This window comes from Gobio gobio (genome assembly GCF_949357685.1).
Source record: "Gobio gobio genome assembly, chromosome: 21".
Lineage (NCBI taxonomy): Eukaryota > Metazoa > Chordata > Actinopteri > Cypriniformes > Gobionidae > Gobio > Gobio gobio.
Genome location: NC_137117.1, coordinates 27,230,288 through 27,257,044, shown reverse-complemented (window position 1 = coordinate 27,257,044; position 26,757 = coordinate 27,230,288). Strand labels below are relative to the sequence as shown.

Genomic DNA, 26,757 nt, shown 5'->3' with positions numbered 1-26,757 from the left:
CAGCATACCTTGAGTAAGCAAGGTATATATTCAAGGTATAGGCTATGTGACAGTAAGTTAACTTTGCTTTCTGGAATACCCAAATATACGTAAAAACAGCATTAGAGAAGAATTCCCCATATGCAAAAAAACCCCCAAAAAACAACATTAAATCATAATACAGACTTTTTGAGAGCACTTGTTTTACCCTGTTTAACATAGGGCTTTTGTGTTTAGGACATGTTTTGTCCCTTATCGAATCAGTGTTAATTAAAATAAAGCAATATTTGCGACCTACGCGGACGGTTTTCGCAATGCCTGTTTGTGTATATATTTTTTTTTGTCTAGGCCCTGTGTCTCAAAACATACTGAGCTGTCTACTTCGACAGCTTTTGGTAAAGTTTTGAGACAGCCAACTCTCTCGAGCTTTGCAGAACAGCTGATATACCACCCTGAGTATTTATATTCCCCGCCTCTATATTACTAGAGGAGGGCACTGCACCCGTATCAGATTTCACACCTAACCCAACCAAAGTAGAGACATAAACGGGAGCAAATGGGAAGTGAGTGACCGGGACTCAATGTGTTAACATCCCTTACCTGTGTGGAATGCGCCAGGTACACGCTTCAGCTTCAGGTAAACTGCCTTATTTCCAATAGACCCTTATCAGAGTCAGATATATATTATGCGTGTGTTTCTCAATGCTTTGCAGCGGTTTGCAGTTTAAAAAAAGGGAAAAAATACCTTTTTTAATTCGCTGTGACTTGCTGTATTTTGCTTCTAGTGGTTCATCTGAGTTTGAGCAGTAGCCTATCTATATAAGTCATAGTCGTGTAATGTAAGACAGTAAAGTCTCACCACCTAGCAATGCGCAGTTCATGAGGGCTGCTTCAGTTCTAGGTTTCATAATGCACTTGTGTAGCGGTAATAGCTTTCGACAGTTCACTTTAGGTGTGGTATCACTACAGACTCGGAGCTTTAAAGTTCCACATATCATCTGTTTATTGTATTCAATACAACAAGCCAATGCATGTAAATGCCGTCTTATTATGGCCCAAAGCAAGGGGAGGGAGGGGGTCCAATTAAAATAGGAGACAAATAATTGCACTTCTCACACATAGTATTTGTGTGAATCAGACCAGCACTACTAAGATTTGCGGTTCCCTCCATTTATTGTGGTATTTTATATATATATATTAGTCAGTCAAGGTTTGCAGACATGTCTGGTTATAAATATATAACAGGTGTTCAGCTTTCCCTCCCTCGTCTTGTAATTGACTTCAATGAGCCTGTAATGACCACTTCTGGTGCAGCCTTTTCTGTAAGTGTCTTCTTGTTCTGTCTCTCTTTCTTACTCCCCAGTCCCCCGTATTGTTTAGGAGGGTATATTTAAAGCTGTGTTACATTAAAGGGTTTGGGATACTTACTCGCCTTACTCACAGTGACTATTTTCCCACAGGTCTTTAATTGATACCAGCGCAATCATGATGGCCCACATCTCTCCTTTCATCCTCCCAGAGCGAATGACACTCATCCTGGTGACGATTCTCCTTATGCTGGTTTTTGAAGTTCACACCCAAGGTTATATGTTACCTATATACCAATATTGCAATTTTGGCTGATGTTTGGATTCATATTTCATGTTGTGACTGATAACCGAAAAATGGCTGGTGTACTATCAATGGCTCAATACTATTTTTTTCTGACTATATCTATAGCTATGTCATGCACAATTAAATACCAGCAGATAATGATACACTAAATATAATCTAATTTATATTTAGTTATATTTATAAGCAGCTTCTGTATGTTTTTTCCTGTATTTTCACACACGTCTCTGCATCCTTGAAAATGGTCAGAATTTAAGAGCCATGGATAATTGCTGGTGCCTGGTGCTTCCATAATTAGATGTCCCCTTTTCTAACCAAAATGCAAGGTCTGTGCTCTTCAAAAAGGAAATAAAGGGTCAAGTAGCATTCATGCCCGCAAAATAGCAATCCCCATTTAGCTCTTTTTGAAGGACAGGACTACATTTGCTTTTTCATTCATTTAGAGATCAAGTGTCTAATTCCATAATGTTAAAATATTCCTTGCCCAGTTTAATGTGCAGAAACAACTAAAAGTTCGTTTACATGGTAGTTTCCTAGTTTGGCACAGAAATTATATTCTTAACCGTTAATTCATATATAAAAAAAGAAAATATAATATAGATAGAAGAAATAGATAGAATATCATATTTAGCGTAAAGAAATAAACTAGACTAAATGTTTTCTTCTGTATAGCATTTGAAATACTGTCAGAACACACACAGCTTTTGTTTTGTTTGTGAAATGTCATCTGCATTCCTTAAAATCTAATGGGACCGAATTTACAACCCACATGCTAGAAAAGTATGTTGTTACCCCACAAAACAAAAAACCTGTAACAGTCAGTAAATACACATTTACACTAAACACACTTTTAGCCAAAGTCAAATGATACTGATTAAACTCTGTCTAAATTGTAACTTTCCCCAAGGGAAGGACATTTTTGGATGTCGTTAGAATGCAGACTTACTGTCCGAGGCCCTTGTGCAACATTGCTGAATCCTTAGACAGCTGCTGCACATAGCCCTTGGTGGACGTTGCTACATTTGGGAAAGAAATTTGCCTTAAAATGCTTGGAATAATTTATGTGTCCTTTCTAGGCCTCTTGTTATCTCTGTCTTCCCTAGAGGATACATGCTGTGCTTGTGTTTTCCACACTGTTTTTGTCTGAGCAGTTGGCCGCACATTTGTTGACTTCTGGGTTGGTGGTGCTGCCGTGTCGGCTATAAAGCTTCCTTTTTCTTCTGATCCACTGCCAGTTATTGGAGAGCATAGATATTTATTTGTTGCTGGTGTATAAATGTTGTTACCTTAAGGAGCTATTTCTACCAGATATGACCCTTAAAAATGACTTTTAGTTATTTAATCTAATGCAGTTGTTTGCCATATTTAATAACAACAGCAGTAAGATTTTTGTCTTCTTTTTTTTTAAACTAAAATTAAGCCTGTTAATTTAGATGTTACCACATTAAGCATATGTTTTATACCCATAATATTTTTTTCCAATGCATAATGCCCAGCATTTCACCATTCATCTCGAATGAATGAATGAATGAATACATCAATTAATTAATATTTTTATTTAAAGCAGCCCTGTTAATTTACATATTACCTCATGAAGCATAATTTTTATCCCTGATAAAACATTTTTTACAGTGCATGAAAGCCAGCATTTCAACATTCCCCTGGTTTTGTAATAAAAATACCATATCTAAATTAACAGGTTTAATTAAAGTAAAAATGTTTACCACATGAAGCACATTTTTATTCTTGATAAACTGCATGAAACCCTGTATTTCACCATTCCCCTCATATAATATTAATAATAATAACAAACAAAAGATTTTAGGTTGAATTAAACCTGGTAATTTAGATGTTACCGCATTAACCATATTTTATACCTGATAAAATTCAACATGCATGCATGCATTTCAACATTTCCCGCAGTTTATAATAATAAAAACAGCAATAATAATAATAAATCAAATATTTTTTTTACTTAAACCTCTTAATTTAGATGTTACCTTATATATGAATCATATTTTTTTTATATACATGATACATTTAAAAAAAAAAAAAAAAAAAAGGTATACAGTGCATAAAACATTTCACCATTTCCCTGATTTTATTTCCCCAATAACATAATCCGGAGCTTTAAGACACTACAGTAAGAGGGGACAAAGATCTTCATGTTTCTTGGGGTCATACCCATTGTAAAACTCATCTGGGCTATGATGTTACATGCATGCATGCCTCCCCTTCAGGCTGACCTTCAACCCCACCGAAAAGCAGATTTCCTGTGGTCCTACCCTGCAGGGCATTACAGGGCCTGCTTTGAGTGCTCGCGGACAGCTGGGGAGAGGGGAAGACGGAGCAGGAAACATGAAAGAGGGGATTGTGACAAGCTGGCATGTGGAAATTATGCAGATAAGCTGAAGACAAGGGCAGAGTTGAGCAAGAGAACAGTGATGAAGGAAAAGGAGCAATGAAAAAAAAAAACTTCCAGTTCAAATATTAGAAATTCTCAGAGAGGGGAAGTCGAGGGGGCGAAAAAAAGCCATTGAGAAGCTTTTAGAGGAAGACTTTGATCTTTCTTACATATCTTAATCCTACATACAGGCCTCTTTTCCCATGATTTTCTCTAGGCGTTACATGCTTGTACAGAGGACACACACTTATCAGACTTATCAAATGTCTATCAGGTTAATAGATTGGTTTTCTTTGCTAATAATATGCTGTGAAATTGCATTTCCACAAAGCTGGTTTTGTAAAGGCTTTGAATTCGTTTCCAGGCCGGCTGAAGCTGACTGTTCTGTCTGAAGATCGGCTGCAGATGAAATGGAAGGAGGCGGAAGGGCCAGTGCAGGGTTACAAGGTTCGTGTGCGGCCCATCACAGGTAAGACCACTTTAGTTATTGGTAAATAATTAAGATTACATTATTACTTCTTACTAAGATCACCGTGTTAATTTTCCTTGTTGTTACTTTATCTCACTGTCGGGTCAGTAATATTTTTATGTTTTTGAAAGAAGTCTCTTATGCTCACCAAGGCTGCATTTATTTGATTTATTTGAATACAGTAAAAATGAAATAAATTACTGTGAAGTGCAAAGCTGAATTTTTAGCTGCCATTATTTCAGTCTTTAGTGTCAAATTATACTTATCATCAATGTTGAAAACAGTAGTGCTGCTTAATATTTTTTATTTGAAATATATATTTTTGTAACAATGTAATTTTCTTTAATGCATCCTTGCTGAAGCATTCATTTCTCTCTCTCTCTCTCGCTCTCTCTCTCTCTCTCTCTCTCTTGAATGGGGGTGTATGCAATGTGCATTCATAATGTACATAATGACACAAAAAGGTGCACACTGATTGTCATGACAACAGCAACACTTATTGAAGCCATACCTGCTGGCTCCAGGGCACATTAAACCATCCGCTGCTCTGAGGAAACACCCAAATTTTGTCCGCTACACATAACAGGAACTGGATTCCACTGAAGCACTCAAATTTTTTTCATTTACCAGCAGCATTTTGACACTTTTGAAACAAAATTCTGTATTTGTCAGTAAATAAATAAAATCAACAGAAACGTTACTTATTTTTAAAGTCAGCATGAAACGGAGGTTCCTTATTGTGCCATATAAACGAGTAAAATGGCTTCTCCAACAAGAAAAAAATATTTTTTCGTGAATTTATTGGGTCATTGTTGTTATTTAGATTAAAGATCATGCGGACACATGCATTTAAAAAAAAAAATAATGTGCACGGAAAAATTCTTTTCAATACATTCTTATCCCACTGAGGTAAGCATTTAGAACAGGTGAGGAATGGGAAAGCAGGATTTTTGAGTGCTGATGGAATGAGGATAGTCATAACCTTTGCTCATATCACCTCTGCCTGACATCTCATCTTGTTTTTTACCACTCTGTATGTGTCTTTCAGTGAAACCCCTTCTCTCCCCCCTCTCTCTCTCTCTCTCTCTCTCTCTCTCTCTCTCTCTCTGACTGTCTTTATCTTTGGCTCTATTATCTACTGTTCCGCCCTTGTGCTCAGGTGAGTCCAGACAGGTCTGCTGCAGTCTCGAGAAAGTTCACACAGCAAAACAAACAGCACACATGCCCCACAGTGTTCCAGGCAGAGACAGAAATAGGCAATCATGTCTTGGAATAAACTCTTACACTCTGCCATCTTTTGATTGTATACCAATTTAACTTCTGTGTAACAAGCCTCAATAAAATGCCTCATTCCTATTCTCTATATAACTATTTTCATAATTCACAATTCTTTTTTCCCCTCCCTCATACCTTGAAAAACCTCATGCTGTGCCTCACTTCGAAGTCTGTGCCCTCTGGAGGTCGCATTTGTCAGCAACACACGTCTTTGAGGCTGCCTCATTTTAGAAAAGCAGCCTTTACATTCCAAATTAAGAAAGAAATTTACACCTCATGAGGAATAACATTGTTTTTATAATGGTTACTTTTCTGAAATGACACTTCCTAGATGATGTACTTTTTAACGTCTAAACACTAGATTTAAATTTTGAGCACATAAAATTATTTCTAGCCGCGATACACCGTAATTGAAAATGTGTTTTATTTTTAAAAAAAAATATTTAATTTAGATAGTAAGAAACCCTTTTATATAAAACATTCAAGTGATTTTTAATTCCTCAGCCCAACCAATGGCAGGAGTTTTGGGTGGGTTTATCTACTTATCCATCCAATAGCGTTTATTCTCAAAACCTGTTTAAAACCTTTACTTTTTCAGGTGTTTTGGTGATGCTAGTCGCATAAACTTTACACACTTTACACGCTTTAAAACTAAATCACCCTTTCTTTTTCTTTTCCAGAGGTTCAGCAGCCAGAGCTGATGCTGACGACCACACGCGGCCGGGCCACGGTAGCAGGCCTGGACTCCAGACAGGAATACCTCCTCCAAGTCCTGGTGCTCAATGGGACACAGGAGAAACTCGTTGCAAAAAGACGTTTTACCAGTAAGACCCTGTCCCAAAAGACACACTTCATATGCACTTACGGACTTACAATGGCTGCTGCGTGCGTGTGTTTGTTAAGTCCATGAGACCGTAGGGTGTCCCATTTGTTATTTTAGGTTTCAGAAGAGTGCTCATGAGCGTCCCCTTTTGCAGTCTACATACGCCTTCGATGCGCACTTTTGCCAAGCCCGCACTGAAGCGAGCTCCACAGCAGACTTCTTCCCGACAGTCAAAGTGTTTAGGGTGCCATTTGGGACAGGGCCTAAGAGTGGAGGATGAGAGGATGTTCCTATGTGGTTGCTAAGGTATTTTCGCTAGAATGTTGCTGGGTGACTTGACCCAAGCTAAAAGAGCCAACCATCAACTCCTTCCTGTAACCTCTTTGGAATTTTTCAACCATTTTATCATCTGCCAGGCTAAAATAATAAGTGTGATTACTTAGGAAACTAATTGCACATCAAGCCACATGATTTGAGGAATCATTGACATCTGTACCAAAAATGGTAGAGAACACCTCAGGATTAGAGGTTTCTCATTCAAATTGTTGTTGGAGGTGGGGGATCTTTCCAAAGATAAGGGCTTATTGTGTTCGAAAAGCAAAAAAACTGTATATCATAGTTCCCAGCGGTCAAAAGCTGTCAACACACACCCAAAGTACAGAAACCATTCCTTTTAACACATCACAAACACAGACAGTGTTCAGGGGTGAACTGTCTGTAATTGAGTGTCAAATGGTAGATTCCTGCCAGATTACAGACTGGGACTGACTCTTGTGTCTTTACAGGCACAAAACACTTTTGGAATTCCCTTTAAAACACAGTAATGTTCCACCGAAACGACCACCCTGAAAGAAACCTGATATCAGATGATGAAATGCCGTAGTAAAGAACCTGGCTTTGCATTTGAAAATCCCCTCAGCTGTGAATGTTTTCAAATAAGAATGCAGATGGGAGATCAGACTTTATTTCATAATAGCGTGGTGTTGTCATTGTCAAAAGATGCAGACTATGCCAAACATCTCTCATACGTTGGTATGAGAGATTGGGAGAGTAGGTTACTGTGTCGAGCAATGCAGGTCTGGACAGGCCAGTCATGTGGTTTGGCTAGAGGGTCATGCTTGCTTGTCTGAGGAGGATTATTCCATTGTTACCTCATAAAAGCCAAAGCATCCACTCCGTTTTTCCATGTGGATCTGCTTATATATCCAAAAGGTGTTAACAAAATAGGGCTTAAACACGGTGTACTTGTTTTATATAATCTGATTTACCTAATAGTTTACTAAATAAATAAGCAAAACCTTTTTATCATTCATTCCACATCCTTTCACGTATACAGTTCACATGCTTTATCTGTTTGTTTTCATATCCTCCACCCAGTCATCTTTACTTTCCCTGTTCCTCATGTTCTCATAGTCGATGGGTTGCGTGAGGAAGAGCTGATCCGCAGCGGGAACAGGGAGCAGAAGAAGAAAACTCCCATTGGCTCTGGCTCTGGAGAAGTGGATGACGTGACAGAGGCTCTTGCAGCCCTTCCAACTGTGCTCTACCGAGAACCAACGACTACAGGTAGAGGACCCGCAAACATTGTCTGGCAATTTCTATATATTTATTTGTCAATCACAACCATTCTCAACATTGATAACAATAAGAAATGTTTCTTGAGCATCGAATCAGCATATTAGAATGATTTGTAAAGGATTATGTGACACTGAAGACTGGAGTAATGATGCTGAAAAATTCAGCTTTGCCATCACAGGAATGAATTACATCTTAAAAATATATTAAAAGAGAAGTCATTTTACATTGTAATGATATTTCACAATAATACTGTTTTTACTTTTACAAATAAATGCAGCCTTTGAGACATAAGAATCCCCAAACATTAGAACTGTAGAGTATATGTCTTAATATTGTGTTCTAGGCCTAATTATATGCATTAAACATTTTCAATATATTTAGACTGAGGACTTATGTTAATAATAATTGATTGAAACACTTGACATAAATGAATGGCATTTTCAATGTGAAATATCAGTGTATGCCTGGTTTTGTAGTTTTCGCTCCAAGATCCAGATGTGTGAAATGGTGTTACTAAAATGATGAACATTTCTAAGTGATAATTCAAACATGCTTCTGCCTAACCAGGTGTACAAAGCCAAGGAACTCTGTGCCGACCTTCTGTCCCACAGCCTCTCTGTCATTATATGTTTTTTACTGATGGGGCTACAGATAGTTGAACTGGCGCCAGCTCCTTCACTAACCTATTAAGAAGAGTCCATTCACCCCCAAACGCCTGTAATCAATGCTGCCTTAATGGGACAGGACAGGACAAGGAGGGGATGCTGTCTTTGCTGAGTGTGCATTTAGAACAAGGCGGGGTGTGGGAACTCAGACACCATCACTAGCTATTTTGATATCCCTCAAACATTCTTCTGAAACCATTTAACATACATTCAAATTTTGTTTTGTAGACAATTTAAGCTTTTGATGTTGTATAGCCATTTTTATTTTTTTGTGTAAGCTTTGCTTTTAAATACATTTAGGATTAAAGTTTAAAAATAACTTCCCACTAAATCACCAACTGCAATAGTAATCATTGTATCATCGTAATAATTGTATACTGACTTGCATATGGTCTTCTAGCATTTCTTGTATACAGTACTTGATTGTAATTAGTCTTGCATCTATTTAACCATTATTGCCACAATTATATGTACAAATGTGTTGATTGTCATGCACATCCTTGAGTCAGATTCACCCACTTTTAAGGTCATTCAAATTCAAATTTACAGTTGCAAAAGGATCAATCTGAGAAAAAATGGCTGTATTAGACTTTTTTTAGCTGCAATACATATAAAATGTATATAGCTATGTATCTTTCACTCATGAAATGTGTTTCTGCTACTATAGAGCCTCCTGATGTACCTGAGCTTGAGCCAGAAGTTGACAGAAGCCCCAAAGAAAAGAAAAAAAAAGACAAGAATCGATCCAAGACTGAGGATAAAAATGATCTAGAAGATAATGGAGGGAAGTCAGCCAGAAAGGAGGTCACCAACACCAACAAACCGAGAAAAACCACCCCAACCCAACCTGTCACAGGTAATACCACTCACATTTCAGATGATTTAACCCTCTGGTGCTCTTCGCATGTTATCACATTTTTTTATTTCAATAAAATGAATGTACTATATTTTAGTTCGATAATGTTTTTTATTTAATATTTTGTATTTTTAGGGAATTTTATGGTACTAAATTATATTTATGCTGTAGTTATAAACCATTTTTTCACTTTGAGCATGGACCTGAAAGTGAAATTTAGGGTCCATGCTCAAACAAGTAAAAAAAAAATTACAGAATTTTATGTTTATTGTTTTGAAAAATTCACAAAAATACTATTTTCAAATTTTATATGACATAAAGCGTGTTTTTGAATATATATATATATATATATATATATATATATATATATATATATATATATATATTCAAAAACACGCTTTACTCTAAAGCTGCAAGAAAATCAAAGCTAATACATCTAAACAAGTTGTGTTCCAGATTTGAGCTTGATATCTCACAAAATGAGCTTTCAGTAATATTTTGATTGGGCGCAGTAGCAAAAGTTTCCACTAGATGAAATTCGTCTCCATTTAATTTCCAATGCGGTAATTTTTGACCATGAGGAGTACAAATGTACAAACAATTTTTTTCAGGACCATTTAACCTTTTTGAATCATGTCCATAAAGTTTTTAACCATTCAGATGAAGCAAAAAAAATAAAAATAAAAGATTATAAAAGATTTTTAGTCAAAAATGAAAGAAGAACACCAGAGGGTTAAATCAACCAGATGGACAAACAGCTAGTAAAAAGATAATGTACAATGTTGTTGAACTTATAAATATGCAAATATAAATGTAAAATGCACAATGACTCAGAGAGTCACCCGTGATGCAGGAACATGTTAGGGTCAGTGTTTAACAGAGTTAATGAGCTGTGTTGATATTTCCTGTGTCTGTATGGTGAGGGCTAATAACAGAATTAGGGACAAACTAGAGTTAATGGCACTGTAGGTTGTTATCAAGGCCCCTCGTGTGCCCTCAGGACTGAAATGAGTTCCCTCCTTCCTCTCATCTGTAAAAAACACATGCATAGATAGGAATGCACAATGGAGGAACACACACATACTGTATATGTATTGACAAAAAAAGCTCTTGCAAAACCTCTCCACAAATTGCTTGATATAGGAGCAGAGAGTATTGCAAAATGTTTGCAGAAAAGACTCATGAATACCCCTCACAGCAAAATATAACCACAAACATGCACAGACTAGAGACGATAAAAGACATTCCCACACTAGGTTTGTGTTGCCTTATTTAAACAGCAGTGTTTAAATCTTGCCCAATGTGTCTTAAGCCGTTTCCACACGAAAGCCGTTTGAATGCAGTGCTGGCGTTCAGGCAGATCTGGTCCTTCTGGTGGATGGATCCTGGAGCATCGGCCGCACAAACTTCAGAAAAGTGCGGGACTTCCTAGAGGGCATGGCTGTCCCCTTTCACATCGGCCCGAAGGGCGTGCAGATAGGTGAGATGCTATTTCATGGGGATGTACAATGCGGTCACAGCTGTGCATTTTAGTTGTAACATTTAAACTTTACTCAATTCAATATTTATTTAATGAAAGTTTATACACTACTATTTAAAAGTTTTTGGTCTCTCACCTTTGATCAATTTAATACATCATTGCTGTTTAAAAGTAGTATTTTGTTGTTGTTTCAGCATTATCTCAGTACAGTGGAGATCCACGCACAGAGTGGCATCTTAATAACTTCACCTCAAGAGAGCCGCTTTTGGAGGCTATCAGGAACTTCAGATACAAGGGAGGCAACACATTCACTGGTAACTAGATATTATTCCTTAGCAACCTTATATTAATAAATATTATAACAAGGTTAGACTCTAAATTCTCGTTGGATGAGCTGCACTCAATGCCATTGGACAATGGCAATAAATGCAGCCCTTTGAATGCACATTCTATGGTAATGTATTAAGTTGCTTGGCAACCACAAAAACCCATGAGCATTTGTCTCTAATTTATCAGTTTAAATATACCATCCTATTTTACTTATAGGACTGATACTGATAACATTATGTCACATTTACTAGCCAGTACACGTATGACCAATAATACCAATGCATCCTTTAATATCTATTTAACATCTATGTATTGTAGTTGTCACCATTTACAAGCAATTCTTTTTCCTGTGGTAAAGAGGGTTTCATCATCCCAAAGAACACCTCTTACCCATTTTAAATTCACTGAAATGCACAGCATCTTGTGTCTTATTGTTTTTTGTCTAATAATCTTAAACCAGCAGTGATGAGAGGATTCTTTTATGAAACCAATACGTGAATATGTCTGCAAATGTGAATTTCTTCCCTGTCCTTTTTTAACCTTATATGATGTCTGTACCTAAGGCCAGGCTCTCATCCACGCTCTTGAGAACAATCTAAAGGAGGAGGTGGGGGCACGGCCCAACACCCCACAATTCCTGCTGCTGTTGACTGATGGGAAATCTCAGGATGATGCCATTGCTGCAGCCAATAGGCTGAAGAATGCCGGCGTGGAGATCATTGCCATAGGTGAGAGCTTCTCATCGTGAATTGCACTTGGAGTGTAATGAATTTCAGAGAGGCTTTTGAAGATGGACACTGTTTGTTAATGAATACACTACCATTCAAAAGTTTGTGGGCGGTAAGATTTTAATGTTTTTGAAAAAAGTCTCTTATGATCACCAAGACTGCATTTATTTGATTAAAAATACAGTAATATTGTGAAATGTTATTTCCATTACTCCAGTCTTCAGTGGCACGTGATCAGGAATCATTCTAATTGTCCCTTTTCACATTTCCCGGTTTCTCAGAAGAATCATAGTTTGTTAAACTTCTAATGATGTGAATGAGAGACTACATTAAATATATTTTTTGTGTTCGAATTTGCTCAAATAGCAAAAAAAAAAAAAAATCCACAATACTGTTTTCACAACTTTCAAAAAGAGGAAAAAAATAGAGAGATTGATAACGGCAGTCAGAAGAGAGAAAGATGTCAATTTTACCGTCACTCCCACCATTAAAAACTGTCATCAAAGTCTGTGAAAAGAGTCCATATGCTTATTATCTGCTCAAGGAACATTTCTTATTATTATCAATGTTAAAAACAGTTGTGCTGCTTAATGTTTTTCTGGAAACTGTAATAAGCCTATTTTTTCAGGATTCTTTGATGAATAGAAAGTTCAAAAGAACAGCTTTTATTTTAAATAAAATGTTACATAAAAAAAAAATCTTTATTGTCACTTTCGTTTTGATAAATTTAATGCGTCTTTGCGGAATAAAAGTGTCTTTAAAAAAAATACTGATCCAAACTTTTGAACGATAGTATGTATGTATATATATATATATATATATATATATATATATATATATATATATATATATATACTACCGTTCAAAAGTTTGGGATCAGTATTTTTTATTTTTACTTTTCTTCCGCAAAGACGCATTAAATTGATCAAAACAATATATAAATGCTATTACATATTTAAAATGACCTTTGTTATAGTTATATATATATACACACACACATAAAGTTTTATATTATTTTATTTCTTTCCCACTCATGTCCAGGTGTGAAAAATGCAGATGAGGCAGAGTTGAGGCAGGTGGCATCCGAACCACTGGAGCTGAATGTATATAACGTGAATGATTTTCCTCTGCTCAGTAAACTGGTGGGAAGACTAGCACGTATCCTATGTGGCAAGATTGAAGACCGTATAAAAGCGAAGAGTAGGTCAATCACACACACGCATTCGTTTTCATTATATTGATCCTACAAATTTCTTCTATGCACTCCCTTTAAATGAAACGCCATGTGTCTTTTGTAAAAAGGAATGGAGCGACCCACTCAGGACCCAGTTCTGTCCTATCCCAGCCCAACCGATCTGCAGTACGTAGGACTAGGCTCGCGAGAGGTGCGCCTGCGTTGGACGCACCCCAGCAAAGATCCCCAACAGTACAGAGTAGTGTACCACACAGCTGAAGGACAGAGTCTGAAAGAGGTGAGCCAAGTGTCTAGCACTAAAACGTTAGTCTGCATAGGTTAGACTAAGAGTTGGCATTGATACACACTTGAGGCTGTTTTCCTGTAAAGATGTAAAAAGCTATAATTTCTTGTATCAGATGGCAGTGTTCATTTTGTCTTACTTTTGAGCACCAGGAATTGAGGAAAGGTTGGTTTGTTGGCGCCACCTAAAGGACATTTTCTCTGCTGTAGTTATAATTGCATTCGGAAAACTCACTTCATGCATGCGTCATGTCATATGCATGTTGTTAATTGATCTCAGGTGGTGGTGAATGGAACTAGCTCCACAACACTGCTGACTGGACTGTCCTCACAGACACAGTACCACCTGTCCATCTTCCCCGTCTATGAGAACAACGTGGGCTCTGCTCTCAGAGGCACCTTCACGACGTGTGAGTTTCAGCATTGAAAACGCTCATTCATTATATTTCCTTATATATGCTGCTCCAAGACCACATTGAAAATCTGGGATTTTCAAAACTTGGAAATAAGGAGAGAATTTTGACAACTTTAAAGAAATAAATGTTATGATAAAATGAATTAGAAATATTTCAGGTCACTGATCAAAAAAGCACATTTGTGATATTGATCATGTGACTTTTTGAACATTCGGCTTGATAAACCTTCTTCTACTGAAGCTCAAGGTGCTCTTTGGATCATCTCAAATCATTCAGGAGAACATGATCATCAGGTTTCTGCAGCTCATGTGCTGCTTACATTAAAGTCGTTCTGAAAATTCGTGCTGATTTTTCTATTAAACTTTTCACACATATTTTTATGCTGATAATATAATTTGGTTTAATGAAATGCTCTCCTCTTTAAAGTGCCATTGGCGGTACCTGAAGCTCTAGAGGTCACCGCCTCCTCCCCCAGCAGTCTGCGGGTGCGCTGGCAACCGGCCACAGGAGCCACACAGTACATGGCCTTATACTCAGCACTTAATGATGGAGAGCCTGATGATGCCAAAGAGGTGAGTCTGGAATCCTGTGATGTCTCACCACGTGGTTCAGTGTTTCTAAATATGTTACAATGCTTTGATGCCTTTTCGTATGCTCTTGTTTTTTGTGCCAGGTGAAATTTGGACCTGCTCAGACGGATGTGGAGTTGGTGGATCTGATGCCGTCCACAGATTACTCAGTCACACTTTATGCTTTGTATGATGAGGACCCTAGTGACCCAATCACAGCCATCGGAACCACATGTAAATATTGATTCATTATCTGCATTTACATCGAAATGTATCTACCTCTATCTGAGGTCTGTGTTGGACTGAATTTCCTTCTCATGCTCACTTTACATTTACATGCATTACATTTAATCATTTAGCAGATGCTTTTATCCAAAGCTACTAACAAATAAGGGCAATACGAGCAATCAAGCCAACAATAGGGTGCTGTGACTAGTCCCAGTTAGTCTAGCACAGTACATGTAGCAAGGTTTTTTTTTTTATAGATATATACTGTAGAATAGTAAGTATTAATATTGATTGTATTGAATTATTAAATTAATGTATTAAAGTATTAAATTAATACTTTTATCCACTTCCCGCAATGCCATTTTTCTCGTGGGCATCACAAATATGGTGTTTCCCTGTGTGACAGATCTTTATAAAATGCAAAATTCTATCAACATTTACTCACCTTCATGTCATTCCAAACCTGTATGACTGTGGAACATAAAAGAAGATATTTTGAGAAATGTCTTAAGCCGCTTTTCCACTGTCAGACTGAACGGTTCTAAGAACGTTAAGGAACGGTTCCAGTTGTATTTCAGCTTGGTTCGTTGTGGCACGATTACAAACTGTTCTCGGCCCGGAATTATCAGCACGATTGGCTAACCGTACTGGTAGAATGAGTGGAGTGATTTTGCCACTCAGGATTTGTCACTTGTCTGTTGCCTGGCTGCCGGGTTTCTCTGTAGCTGGCCAAGCTTGCTATTTGAGCAAAGTTAATGATAAAATTAAAAGAAATATCTGATCATCTTCCATAACGCGGTCCCTATTTACATCTCATTCTGTCTGTAAACTCTTTTTCTGTATTACATTCCAAAGAGCTCCGTTATCAATTAAACCATATCCGTACTGGATGAGCCAGATCGGCACAGAATGGAATGGTTAAGCAACGAGAACAGTTCGGCCCAACAGAGGAAAAATGTCTGTGTTTTATTTGTTCGTTGTCCATACAATTGAAGTCAGTGGAAGCTGTTTGGTTACCAACATTTTTCAAAATATCTTATTCGTGTTCTAGAGAAGAATAAAACTCATACAGGTTTGGAATGACATAAGGATGTGTAAATTATGACAATTTTCATTTTTGGGTTAACTATCCCTTTAATAATGTCATAACAGTAGGAAAGAGAGAAACTGCATATAGCCTTTATTTCTGTCATTAAGGAAAATAATATACACTCACCTAAAGGATTATTTGGAACACCTGTTCAATTTCTTTTTATTAATGCAATTATCTAATCAACCAATCACATGGCAGTTGTTTCAATGCATTTAGGGGTGTGGTCCTGGTCAAGACAATCTCCTGAACTCCAAACTGAATGTCAGAATGGGAAAATTAAAGGTGATTTAAGCAATTTTGAGCATGGCATGGTTGTTGGTGCCAGACGGGCCGGTCTGAGTATTTCACAATCTGCTCAGTTACTGGGATTTTCACGCACAACCATTTCTAGGGTTTACAAAGAATGGTGTGAAAAGGGAAAAACATCCAGTATGCGGCAGTCCTGTGGGCGAAAATGCCTTGTTGATGCTAGAGGTCAGAGGAGAATGCGCCGACTGATTCAAGCTGATAGAAGAGCAACTTTGACTGAAATAACCACTCGTTACAACCGAGGTATGCAGCAAAGCATTTGTGAAGCCACAATACGCACAACCTTGAGGCGGATGGGCTACAACAGCAGAAGACCCTACCGGGTACCACTCATCTCCACTACAAATAGGAAAAAGAGGCTACAATTTGCATTAGCTCACCAAAATTGAACAGATGAAGACTAGAAAAATGTTGCCTGGTCTGATGAGTCTCGATTTCTGTTGAGACATTCAGATGGTAGAGTCAGAATTTGGCGTAAACAGAATGAGAACATGGATCCATCATGCCTTGTTACCACTGTGCAGGCTGGTGGTGGTGGTGTAATGGTGTGGGGGATGTTGTCTTGGCACATTTTAGGCCCCTTAGTGCCAATTGGTCATCGTTTAAATGCCACGGCCTACCTGAGCATGTCCATCCCTTTATGACCACCATGTACCCATCCTCTGATGGCTACTTCCAGCAGGATAATGCACCATGTCCAAAGCTCGAATCATTTCAAATTGGTTTCTTGAACATGACAATGAGTTCACTGTACTAAAATGGCCCCCACAGTCACCAGATCTCAACCCAATAGAGCATCTTTGGGATGTGGTGGAACGGGAGCTTCGTGCCCTGGATGTGCATCCCACAAATCTCCATCAACTGCAAGATGCTATCCTATCAATATGGGCCAACATTTCTAAAGAATGCTTTCAGCACCTTGTTGAATCAATGCCACGTAGAATTAAGGCAGTTCTGAAGGCGAAAGGGGGTCAAACACAGTATTAGTATGGTGTTCCTAATAATCCTTTAGGTGAGTGTAGATCAGATGGCTACATTAACCTCTTTGTTTCTCAAAGTTAAACATAAAATGAAACTTGGAAAGTAACCGTTTTTGGTCTAGACACAGATGATGATTGCTCTTTTGTAAGAAGGACCTTTGTGAACCCTTTGGTGATTAACATGAAAGAATCACTGAATCGTTTTGAACCAATTCATTGAAATAAACAATTCATCAAATGGGAATCCACACCTGGAACCTGAGAACTGATTCCCACCTTCAACTCTATTTTGGTCCCTTGCTGCACCAAATTGAATTGAGTCCTGCAGGAATCCCATCGGAATCCAGACCTCTTCCTCTGTCTTTTCTCATTCCCTCTGTTCTTTCTCTTGTCTGTCTATTTTTTCCAGTCCCATTGCCGTCTCCTCTCAGTTTGCAATTTCCCATGGTCAGCCATAGCACTCTGAAGGTCACATGGGTCCCTGGTGCTGTCGATGTACCTGCACACCGCATCATCTACAGCACCAATCACGGCAGTGATGTCAAGCAGGTAAGCAGATCCCAAAAGGCTCTTGTTTGGTTAGGTGCCCCAAACAGCTTCTTTCATTCTTGTCACGTGTTTTTTAACTACCGTTTAATAGTTTGGGGTAAGTACGTTTTTTTTTTTTTTATTTAATAAAAAAAAATTCAGCAAGGATGCATTCAATTGGTCAAAAGTGACAGTAAAGACTTTCATATTGTAACAAACGTCTCCATTTCAAACAAATGCTGCTTTTTGAGGTTTCTATTATGAAAGAAATGTTTCTTGAGCATCAAATCAGCATCAAGGATCATGTGACACTGAAGACTGGAGTAATGATGCTGAAAATTCCATCACAGGAATAAATTACTTGACCTATATTTATTTTTTTGGGGAGGGGAATTTTCACCACTAATGGATCAGGCAGTCAAAGAGAAGCAATAGGGAAGGAGAGAGAGGCACAGGGTCGGAAAAAAACTAGGCTATGGCTCTGACAGAATAAATTACATTTTAAACTATATTCAAATAGAAAGCAGTTATTTTAAATTGTAATATTTCACAATATTACTGATTTTACTGTATTTTTGATCAAATAAATTAAGAATTGGTGATCATAAAAGACTTTTGAGCGGCAGTGTACAGTATGTACTCAATCTCTCTGTTTCTCAGGTGGAGGTCAAAGGTGTGAACACAGTGTTGCTGCAGAATCTCTCTTCCCTCTCCAGGTATCTGGTATCAGTCCAGTCACTCTATGAAAAGGGCCTGTCAACTCCTGTCACAGCCAATGTCACTACCTGTAAGTTACACACGTTTTTTTTCTTTTCATTTTGTGACTCCAGTTTGGAAGATTGTTCCTTAATTGCTCTTTGATATTCCAGTGAGGGTCCCAGCTCCCTCAGATCTGAGAGTCACTAACTTCTCCGGCAGTGACATAACAGTGCGATGGGAAGCCGCGGCGGATGACGTGGTCTCTTATCTCATCAAATGGATCTCCCTCAGTGGAGGAGACCTCAGGCAGGTTCGCTCCAACTCTAGCATTTCCTGTGTTATGTATGTGTAGTTAATATTGATTGAAATAGCTTCAATTACTGCATGAATTTAGAAAGAGGCGATAGTAATTTGGTAATTGGTGGTAATTCATGGGTATATTCCAGTTGACAGTAGATGGGGAGAGTGAGGGGGCAATCTTGGAAGGGGTTGAGGAAGATAAGGAATATCAGATTTCACTCTCCGCATTATATGCCGATGGGGCTCAGAGTGAGGCTGTGGCCATACGATACAGCACCTGTAAGTATATTAACTTGTACGCATATAAAAGACCTTTGACTACAAATCATAAATAACTTTTTTGCATTTTTTTGTGCTGCTTTAGTGTCTGGAGGTGGTCCGAGCAGTTTATCCATCTCAGAGGAGACAGCAGTCAGTATGATGGTCACTTGGGTTCATCCCAACGCCCATGTGCTTCAGTACCGTGTGTCATATGCTCCCCTCAATGGGGATGCAAGGGAAAACACAGTGAGTGCTTTTAGAAGAGTGAAACATCTTATTTTGTATTGCCTGTGTAGTTGAATTGTCTTTGCTCCGTCAACATGTACTATAGATTCCATATTGAGTGACCTGATGTTATAGAGGTTTTTGGTGGGCTCTTAATGCAACCACTCAGAACACTTTAGCAACCATTTACAAAGGCACTTAAATCCGCTTAGAACCGCACCACATCATATTTTCTACAGACAGTGTAAAGTTATCTAGTCTAGTTCTCAACAACTTAATGAAAGAATGTAAATATAATTTAAACTAAACTATAAAACAATTTAGTGACTCTCAAATTAATAAAACAATGACCTCTAAATGATTTGTTTTTGACACCATCACCATCATCTTACAACCATCCTGATTAATCATAAAAAAGCCAATTGATAACACTGTTCAAAACTTTGGGGTCCGTAAGAAATTAATACTTTTATTTAGCAAGTATTCATTAAACTGATCAAAAGTGACAGTAAAGACATTTATAATGTTACAAAAGATTTGTATCTTATATATCCATTCATCAAACAAATAATGAAAAAATATCACGGTTTCCAGAAAAATATTAAGCAGCACAAATGTTTTCAACATTGATTATACTAAGAAATGTTTCTTGAGCATCAAATCAGCATATTAGAATGATTTCTGAAGGGTCATGTGACACTGAAGACTGGAGTCTGAATGCTGAAAATTCAGCTTTGCATCAGAGGAATAAATTACATATTAGAATATATCAAAATAGAAAACAAAAAGGTAAAAAAAAAAAAAAAAAAAGTTATTTTAAATTGTAATAATATTACAGAATATTGCTGTTTTTTATGAAATAAATGGAGCCTTGGTGAGCATAAGACCTCTTTCAAAAACATCTTACCAATATGTTTACTCTACTCATCAAAACTTACAGACCCCAAACTTTATAATGATAGTGTGTGTATATGATTTGTTGTGTTATAAATGTGGTGTGGTGTAATGTAGTCATGTTGTTTATTTTTGATAGGTGTCATTGGCAGGCAGCGAAAGGCGCGTCCTTCTGCAGAATCTGCAGCCTGACACTCGTTACAGTGTGCTGGTGACTGCTGAGTACCGCAGCAGAGAGGGCGGCAGTGCCTCAGCCCAGGGGAAAACCAGTGAGTCTCACACACACACACACACAGACATCAATACAGTATCTTTAGTATTACAATGTGTACTGAGCAAGTATGTACTTTGCACTTCACACTGCACTGCCAGACAGTGTCTTGTACTTAATCTCCTATATGTTATCTTTGCACAACCAGCTAGCCTGCGAGTGAGCAGCGTGAGTGTGGTGCGGTCTGACCACTCCAGTATATGTGTGTCCTGGAGACCTGTACCAGCAGTCAGTGGTTATCGCATAGTCGTCCAGGCCCTCAGAGGTACCAGCTCTGAAATTAACCATCATAAAGCATCAGGAAATGTTTTTTGGAAAACATGAAGAACAGACCATTTATTTTGGGTCATTTATTTCTCTCTCTCTCTGTACGTTTGTGCTCAGACAAACAGACTAAGGAGGAGATAGTAGATGCTACTAGCAGCAGTCACTGTTTCTCTGAACTGCAGTCTGAAACGGTGTACCGCATCAGTGTGCACTCCCGTCTGGGAACAGTAGAGGGCGCTGCTGTTACCATCCTTCACCCCACAGGTCAGAATCCTGTTTGACACATATTTCAGCCCAAAAAATAACTGATGTTATGTTTTGCTCAATGGTAATAGCATGTAATTGTCTCGTAAAGCAACAACTCCTGTGAGAATTCAGGTTCCTCCTCGTCTGCATCCCATACAAAGAGAAGGTAAGAGTTGAGGTCAATTGATACCAAACAAATATTTTCGTGAATATTCAGTGGAAAGAAGATTTTGAATAGAAATGCACACCTTTTTATCTATTAATATCAAACTACTAATAAATAAACTAATACTAATAAATTAATAAAACAAATTAATAAAAATAAAAAAAAATTGGTGAGTGGATCAATCTTTCTTTAAACATAACATGCTGTCTTTCTTTCTCAGTGTGTCCTGAGATGACAGTCAGAAATCATGTGATTAAAGGTATGGTCAGATTTTTGCATTGAATTTTAGGTGTACATATTATAAATTCATGCATTTCCTGAGAATCAAATTCATGACCTTGACTTTTTATTCTCAGCAACCAAGATAATAGCCTACTGCCTTTCTCAGATAGCAATATTATGCTAATGCAGGGCTCAACAATAAGGTTTTGTCTGTTTGCCCATTCAGGACAATATTTCTAATTTTAATATAAAAAAATTTCATTTAATAGATGAATATAATTTTTTTATGTAATGTTTGTATTTAATATTTATTTTAAAATAAAGTATTTTTAACCGTTTTTAATATAAATTAGCTGGAAATTATAGTTATTTTCATTGTTGTTACAGGAAACTCCATCCTTATATTCATAAACTCTCTCATACTAACCCTGTTAAGAGGCCATCCTTGTCGTTCAGCCACAAACTGTGTTAGAAAATGTGAATTTGTGTGTGTGTGTGCATGTATTTTTTAGGTTTCAACATGATGGAATCATTCGGTCTAACTCAGAGAGCTCACTCTACTATTGAGGGTGTGGCAGCTGAACCTTTCATCTTCAGCACCTTGCCCAGTTACACCCTCTATAGAGACGTACAGCTGACCCAGAGCACAGGGTAAGAAACACAAACACACACACATACACATATCATTAAACAGCTCAGTTACACCCTGCAGTCACCACTCACACCCTGCGTGCCTTTCTCAGCTTTATTCACCCGGCTGGATTTTCTCCAGAACACACCATCAGCATGGCCTTTAGGCTCTTGCAGGATTCACCCAGGGAACCCTTCGCCCTCTGGCAGCTCACAGACAATGACTTCCAGCCCAAGATGGGGGTAGTGCTGGACCGTAAGCGTTTTGTAGATGTATTAAAGAATGGTTTGAATTCAAAAGCCAGGCTATTTAATTTTAAATTCCTAGGTAAATTCATTAGATCTCTCTTCTCTCCTCTGTTCATTTAGCTGAGAAGAAGCTTCTGCTGTATTTCAGTCTGGACTACAGAGGAGAGATACAGGAACTGACCTTTGACCAGCCACAAGTCCACTCGGTTTTCTACGGCAGTTTTCATAAGGTTTGTGCGTAAGTTACTGGTTACTGATGCTCAGTCAGACAAGCTTTACAGAATGTCCCACTAATTTCCAACAATGAATGGTTATTATTTGTATGTGTGCATTGTGGCATTTCAAAGCATTATCTGCCATTTTACTTTAAAAATGTTTTTAAATTAAAGGTGCAGTAAGCGATTTCTGAAAAACTTGAAATCACCAAAACAAACACTCCCCTATCTTGATAGCTCCGCCCTCGAATTCACAAACACGCTATTGCTGCTTACCAATTCGCCTACTTATAATCCGACCTAAAAGTATGTACTCTTTTAGTAAAGAAAAAGTACATCATTTTGAGTGTGTAGCAGAAGAGTAGACAAGCTTTGGGACATAATATCACATCATACAATTGCGTCTTTAACGGTTGCTCTGTCGCATCCTGACACGCATCCTGTCACCGTAAACTGGCCTGTCAATCATCTTGTCACAGTTACAATACAGCCACAATTCATTTAATTTAATTTCCTAATGTATCGGAGAGAAATCAGGTAGCACGTGGATCTGCAGATGCGGGTCTTTTATGTGGAGAACTCTCCTCATATTAATGCATAATGATGCATTTAAAAGTTAATGGCCAAACGTTTCTTTATAAAAGTTCACATTGTTATTGCAGATGAAATATAACATAGATAACATTTAAATAAATATTTTTGATGAGGTTAAACTTTGATTATTAGTCACTCAAACCTTTATTTTTATCTTTTTACTCGTGTTTGTAGTTTTGAACCGAATCTCCTCCAAAGCGCGATGGGTTGTGGGCAATATTAGCCTTTATAGTGTCCACAGATCCACACTTCGGAAATCTACCAGAAATAGTAGACCATCCGGGTACTTTTGACATACTCTTTTCAACATACTATGCTTTGGGACACATTTATTCTAATCTCCCATACTATTTAGGATGGATAGCATGGATATTGGGACACATGGCATATAACAGGCATGAGTTTATACACCGCCTACTGCTGATTGGCTGAAGTGTGTTTTGGTGCTCAGTCCAATCCACTTTTGACAGCGTTTCTCAGAAATCGCTTACTGCAGTTTTAAACAATAACTTGAAATCAGAACGGAGGCAAACACTTGTGAACAGCAGCTAAAAAGAGAAAAGCCTCATTTAAAAGTTTAGGGGGGTAAAATGCAGCTCATATTCTTATAGATTATAAGTGTCCCACCTTTACTGTTTTTTATTTTTTTATTTCAATAAAATGGTGTTTAAAAAACTTTCCAAACACACTGATCCTCCTTAGAAAAGAGCAAAAGCTTGTCTGTAAATGGCATAATAGCAACAGTTGCTACGGTAGGATTTGTCAGAAATTATTTAAGGCGGGGCTTAGTGAAGAGTCTTTTAGTAAGGGAAGAAAACACTAAAAAAAATCTCTTTACCTGATTTGATTGGCAGATCCATTTGTCAGTCAGTCAGTTGAGCGTATCACTGTCTGTGGACTGCCAGCGGGTTGGGGAGAGGCCTGCACGTCCCTTGGGAACTTTGCCTACTGATGGCTTTGAGATGCTGGGCAAACTAGTGAGGACACGTGGACCTCACAGCGGATCTGCAGCTGTGAGTCTCACTTCATGCCCAGAAACATACTGTTTACTTTGAATTCAAATATGATGTACAGTACATACAAGGTTTGGGTCAGTAAGATTTTTTAAAATGTTTTTGAAATTAGTCTCTTATTGTCACCAAGGCTGCATGTATTTAATAAATTTGATTTGCAAAGCTGAATCTTCAGCAGCCGTTACTCCAGTCTTCAGTGTCACATGATCCTTTAACTGTGCTGTTTATAACCCTTGCGCATCAATTAAAAAAAAGTTACTCTGAGGTCCTTAGAGGACAAAAATATCAATGTCAAAAAAACTGTCATAAAAATGTGAAGCTTTGGAGCACAGATTTAAGTTTGGTCTCATTTTAAAGAAGACCTTTGGTCGATTTTTGTTGAAGTAAAAAACTAAAGTGAAAAGGTGAAACAAAAATGTAAAGAGGTTTAAGTTCATAAAAATGATTTATGAACATTATTTTATATAAAATATATATTTAATAAAGCATGTTGACCTCAACAAAAAAAAAAATGTAAACAAGCTACATAATTTATGAAATTTGCTCTAAATATCACGAAGCAGAAAACAGGAATAAAGTGAGTATTTGCTTTATTGGCCAAACCTGAGAAAATAGCACCATATGGTAAAAAGTAATCAATTTTAATTTTGTTAAATGGCCCTGGGGACATTTCAATGGGGACATTTTGTCCTTAAGATCCTGAGTTTGACTATTTTGTGTACCAAGTGTAAAATAGATTTATTAAAGGAAATGGGTGTGAAATAGTAAAATTCTAATAAAAATACACACTTGTGCCAAAATGTATGCAGCAAAAAAAAAAAAAAAACTGAAAAAGAAGAAAATGTCCATAAGGGTTCATATATTTTGGAAACCGTAATACATGTTTTCTTTATTTCTTTGATGAATCGAAAGTTCAAAAGACAGCATTTATTGTTTTTGGTAACATTATAAATGTCTTTACTGTCAGGTTTTCTCAATTTAATGCATCCTTGCTGAATAAAAAAATCTTGCTGACCCCAAACTTTGAACGGTGATATATATATATATACACACATAAGGCCATGTGTATTGTATTTTACTCTAGTTTCAGCTGCAGTCCTTTGAGATTGTGTGCAACACTACTTGGGCATCAGAAGACAGCTGCTGTGATCTGCCCTCACAGGTACACAATCAATCTAGGTTGAGTTGACATCTCAATATGGATGGCACTGACTTGCTTATATAGTGCAGGATGCCTTAAAGTTGCCTCTGTTTTGTCACTGAATGTCCGTCTCTGTTCTCTAGAGAGACGAGGAGAGCTGTCCAGCCCCTGCTTATGCTTGCACCTGCACCACCGATGTCCCTGGAGCACCTGGAGACATCGGGCCACCTGTGAGACTGCAAAAGCTGCATTTTAAAACCGGCACAAACATTAGAAAGCTTGTGTGATAATTGTAATAGTTGGTTGGAATAATTAGTGTTATGATAATAATTAGTGTTATGATATGCCTGTTTTCAGGGGAGACCTGGCACTCGTGGGGAGAAGGGAGAAAAGGGAGAGGTGGGCCAAAAGGTAGGGCAACTCGCATACAGACTTGATGGGGTTTGAACCTACTATCCACTAAGTTTCGTTTGAACAGTATGTCTCATTCAACTGTTTCTGACCCTTTTCTGCATCTCTCCAGGGTGAGGTGGGCCCACCTGGTAAACCAGGCCCTGAAGGCGGCTTTGGCACTCTTGGACCTGCTGGTCCACGGGGAATAACTGTAATGGGCAAAGCGGTACGTCTACACTTGTTATACAGAGAACGTCTATTGCATTTGAGCATTTTGAACAGATTAAAACCATCTCTCTTTGTCTATATAAGGGTCCACCAGGAGCAAGAGGGGAAAAAGGAGATATCGGAAGACCTGGGAGTCAGGTGAGCTTCTAGGTCACAGTTGTAGCTGGTCATTTTATTTTCAGGTATATCTCACTCTTTCTTCACGTTGTGTTCGCAGGGTTTACCAGGGCCTCCTGGTCCGAAAGGTGGAGAAGGCATCCCTGGTCCTAAGGCAAGTCTCTGTGTGGCTCAAGGCTCTTATTGTCCTATGTGCATTTGAAATGTTCAGTCTGTCATTCATCTTTCTGTATATACATTTCACACAGGGCACTAGAGGAGTGGAGGGTAACATTGGCAGCCCAGGAATCACAGGACCAAGAGTAAGACAGCCTTACCTATATGCATTCAAGGAGTATCTAATGCATGCTTTCATTGCACTCATATTACATCTGTTTACACTTTGTAGGGTTTCCAGGGTATGCCTGGTCATCCAGGGCCAGTGGGAGAGAGAGGGCCACTAGGTCCTGTAGGGCCCACCGTGAGTAAAAGTCAATTACTCGTTATGTCCTTTATCCACATAATCTTGCCGAGACAGAACTCTAGAAAAAGATTTCTGAATTACGAAGATTTACGTTAAGTAGATGTTCCAGATTGGCGTGTTTAATACTAAAAAAAAAATCTTTCACAGGGTCTTCCTGGAAGTAAGGGTGAGAGAGGAGAGAAGGTAGGTTACAAAATGACTTGTTTGCTATTTGCTATTTAAACAGATTATTTTATTTTAATAATTCTTCTGTTTTTAGGGTGAGCCACAGTCTCTTGCCATGATCTTCCAGCTTGTTACACAGGCCTGTGAAAAACTTGTGCACAGTATGTAGTACACTGTCTACATCCTTTTTAATTCAATCG

General features: G+C 38.0%; 1 protein-coding gene across 1 annotated transcript in view; it reads left to right on the top strand.

The window, feature by feature from the left end:
• Nucleotides 1-510: 510 nt before the first annotated feature.
• Nucleotides 511-26,757, top strand: part of LOC307118191 (collagen alpha-1(XX) chain-like) — a 28,675-nt gene continuing 2,428 nt past the window's right edge. The window contains exons 1-38 of the mRNA XM_079803718.1: nucleotides 511-616; nucleotides 1,440-1,561; nucleotides 4,359-4,463; nucleotides 6,419-6,562; nucleotides 7,975-8,127; nucleotides 9,472-9,660; nucleotides 10,973-11,140; nucleotides 11,335-11,454; nucleotides 12,034-12,198; nucleotides 13,240-13,398; nucleotides 13,501-13,670; nucleotides 13,956-14,085; nucleotides 14,518-14,663; nucleotides 14,765-14,894; nucleotides 17,680-17,819; nucleotides 18,459-18,585; nucleotides 18,668-18,807; nucleotides 18,944-19,076; nucleotides 19,162-19,304; nucleotides 20,317-20,446; nucleotides 20,597-20,713; nucleotides 20,833-20,979; nucleotides 21,071-21,127; nucleotides 21,348-21,386; nucleotides 21,862-22,000; nucleotides 22,093-22,235; nucleotides 22,349-22,458; nucleotides 23,892-24,050; nucleotides 25,135-25,212; nucleotides 25,335-25,421; nucleotides 25,549-25,602; nucleotides 25,715-25,810; nucleotides 25,897-25,950; nucleotides 26,030-26,083; nucleotides 26,178-26,231; nucleotides 26,318-26,389; nucleotides 26,540-26,575; nucleotides 26,652-26,718. Coding sequence (XP_079659844.1) covers nucleotides 1,465-1,561; nucleotides 4,359-4,463; nucleotides 6,419-6,562; nucleotides 7,975-8,127; nucleotides 9,472-9,660; nucleotides 10,973-11,140; nucleotides 11,335-11,454; nucleotides 12,034-12,198; nucleotides 13,240-13,398; nucleotides 13,501-13,670; nucleotides 13,956-14,085; nucleotides 14,518-14,663; nucleotides 14,765-14,894; nucleotides 17,680-17,819; nucleotides 18,459-18,585; nucleotides 18,668-18,807; nucleotides 18,944-19,076; nucleotides 19,162-19,304; nucleotides 20,317-20,446; nucleotides 20,597-20,713; nucleotides 20,833-20,979; nucleotides 21,071-21,127; nucleotides 21,348-21,386; nucleotides 21,862-22,000; nucleotides 22,093-22,235; nucleotides 22,349-22,458; nucleotides 23,892-24,050; nucleotides 25,135-25,212; nucleotides 25,335-25,421; nucleotides 25,549-25,602; nucleotides 25,715-25,810; nucleotides 25,897-25,950; nucleotides 26,030-26,083; nucleotides 26,178-26,231; nucleotides 26,318-26,389; nucleotides 26,540-26,575; nucleotides 26,652-26,718 — 4,252 coding nt within the window. The 5' untranslated portion in view covers nucleotides 511-616; nucleotides 1,440-1,464. The remainder of the gene's footprint in view (nucleotides 617-1,439; nucleotides 1,562-4,358; nucleotides 4,464-6,418; nucleotides 6,563-7,974; nucleotides 8,128-9,471; nucleotides 9,661-10,972; nucleotides 11,141-11,334; nucleotides 11,455-12,033; nucleotides 12,199-13,239; nucleotides 13,399-13,500; nucleotides 13,671-13,955; nucleotides 14,086-14,517; nucleotides 14,664-14,764; nucleotides 14,895-17,679; nucleotides 17,820-18,458; nucleotides 18,586-18,667; nucleotides 18,808-18,943; nucleotides 19,077-19,161; nucleotides 19,305-20,316; nucleotides 20,447-20,596; nucleotides 20,714-20,832; nucleotides 20,980-21,070; nucleotides 21,128-21,347; nucleotides 21,387-21,861; nucleotides 22,001-22,092; nucleotides 22,236-22,348; nucleotides 22,459-23,891; nucleotides 24,051-25,134; nucleotides 25,213-25,334; nucleotides 25,422-25,548; nucleotides 25,603-25,714; nucleotides 25,811-25,896; nucleotides 25,951-26,029; nucleotides 26,084-26,177; nucleotides 26,232-26,317; nucleotides 26,390-26,539; nucleotides 26,576-26,651; nucleotides 26,719-26,757) is intronic.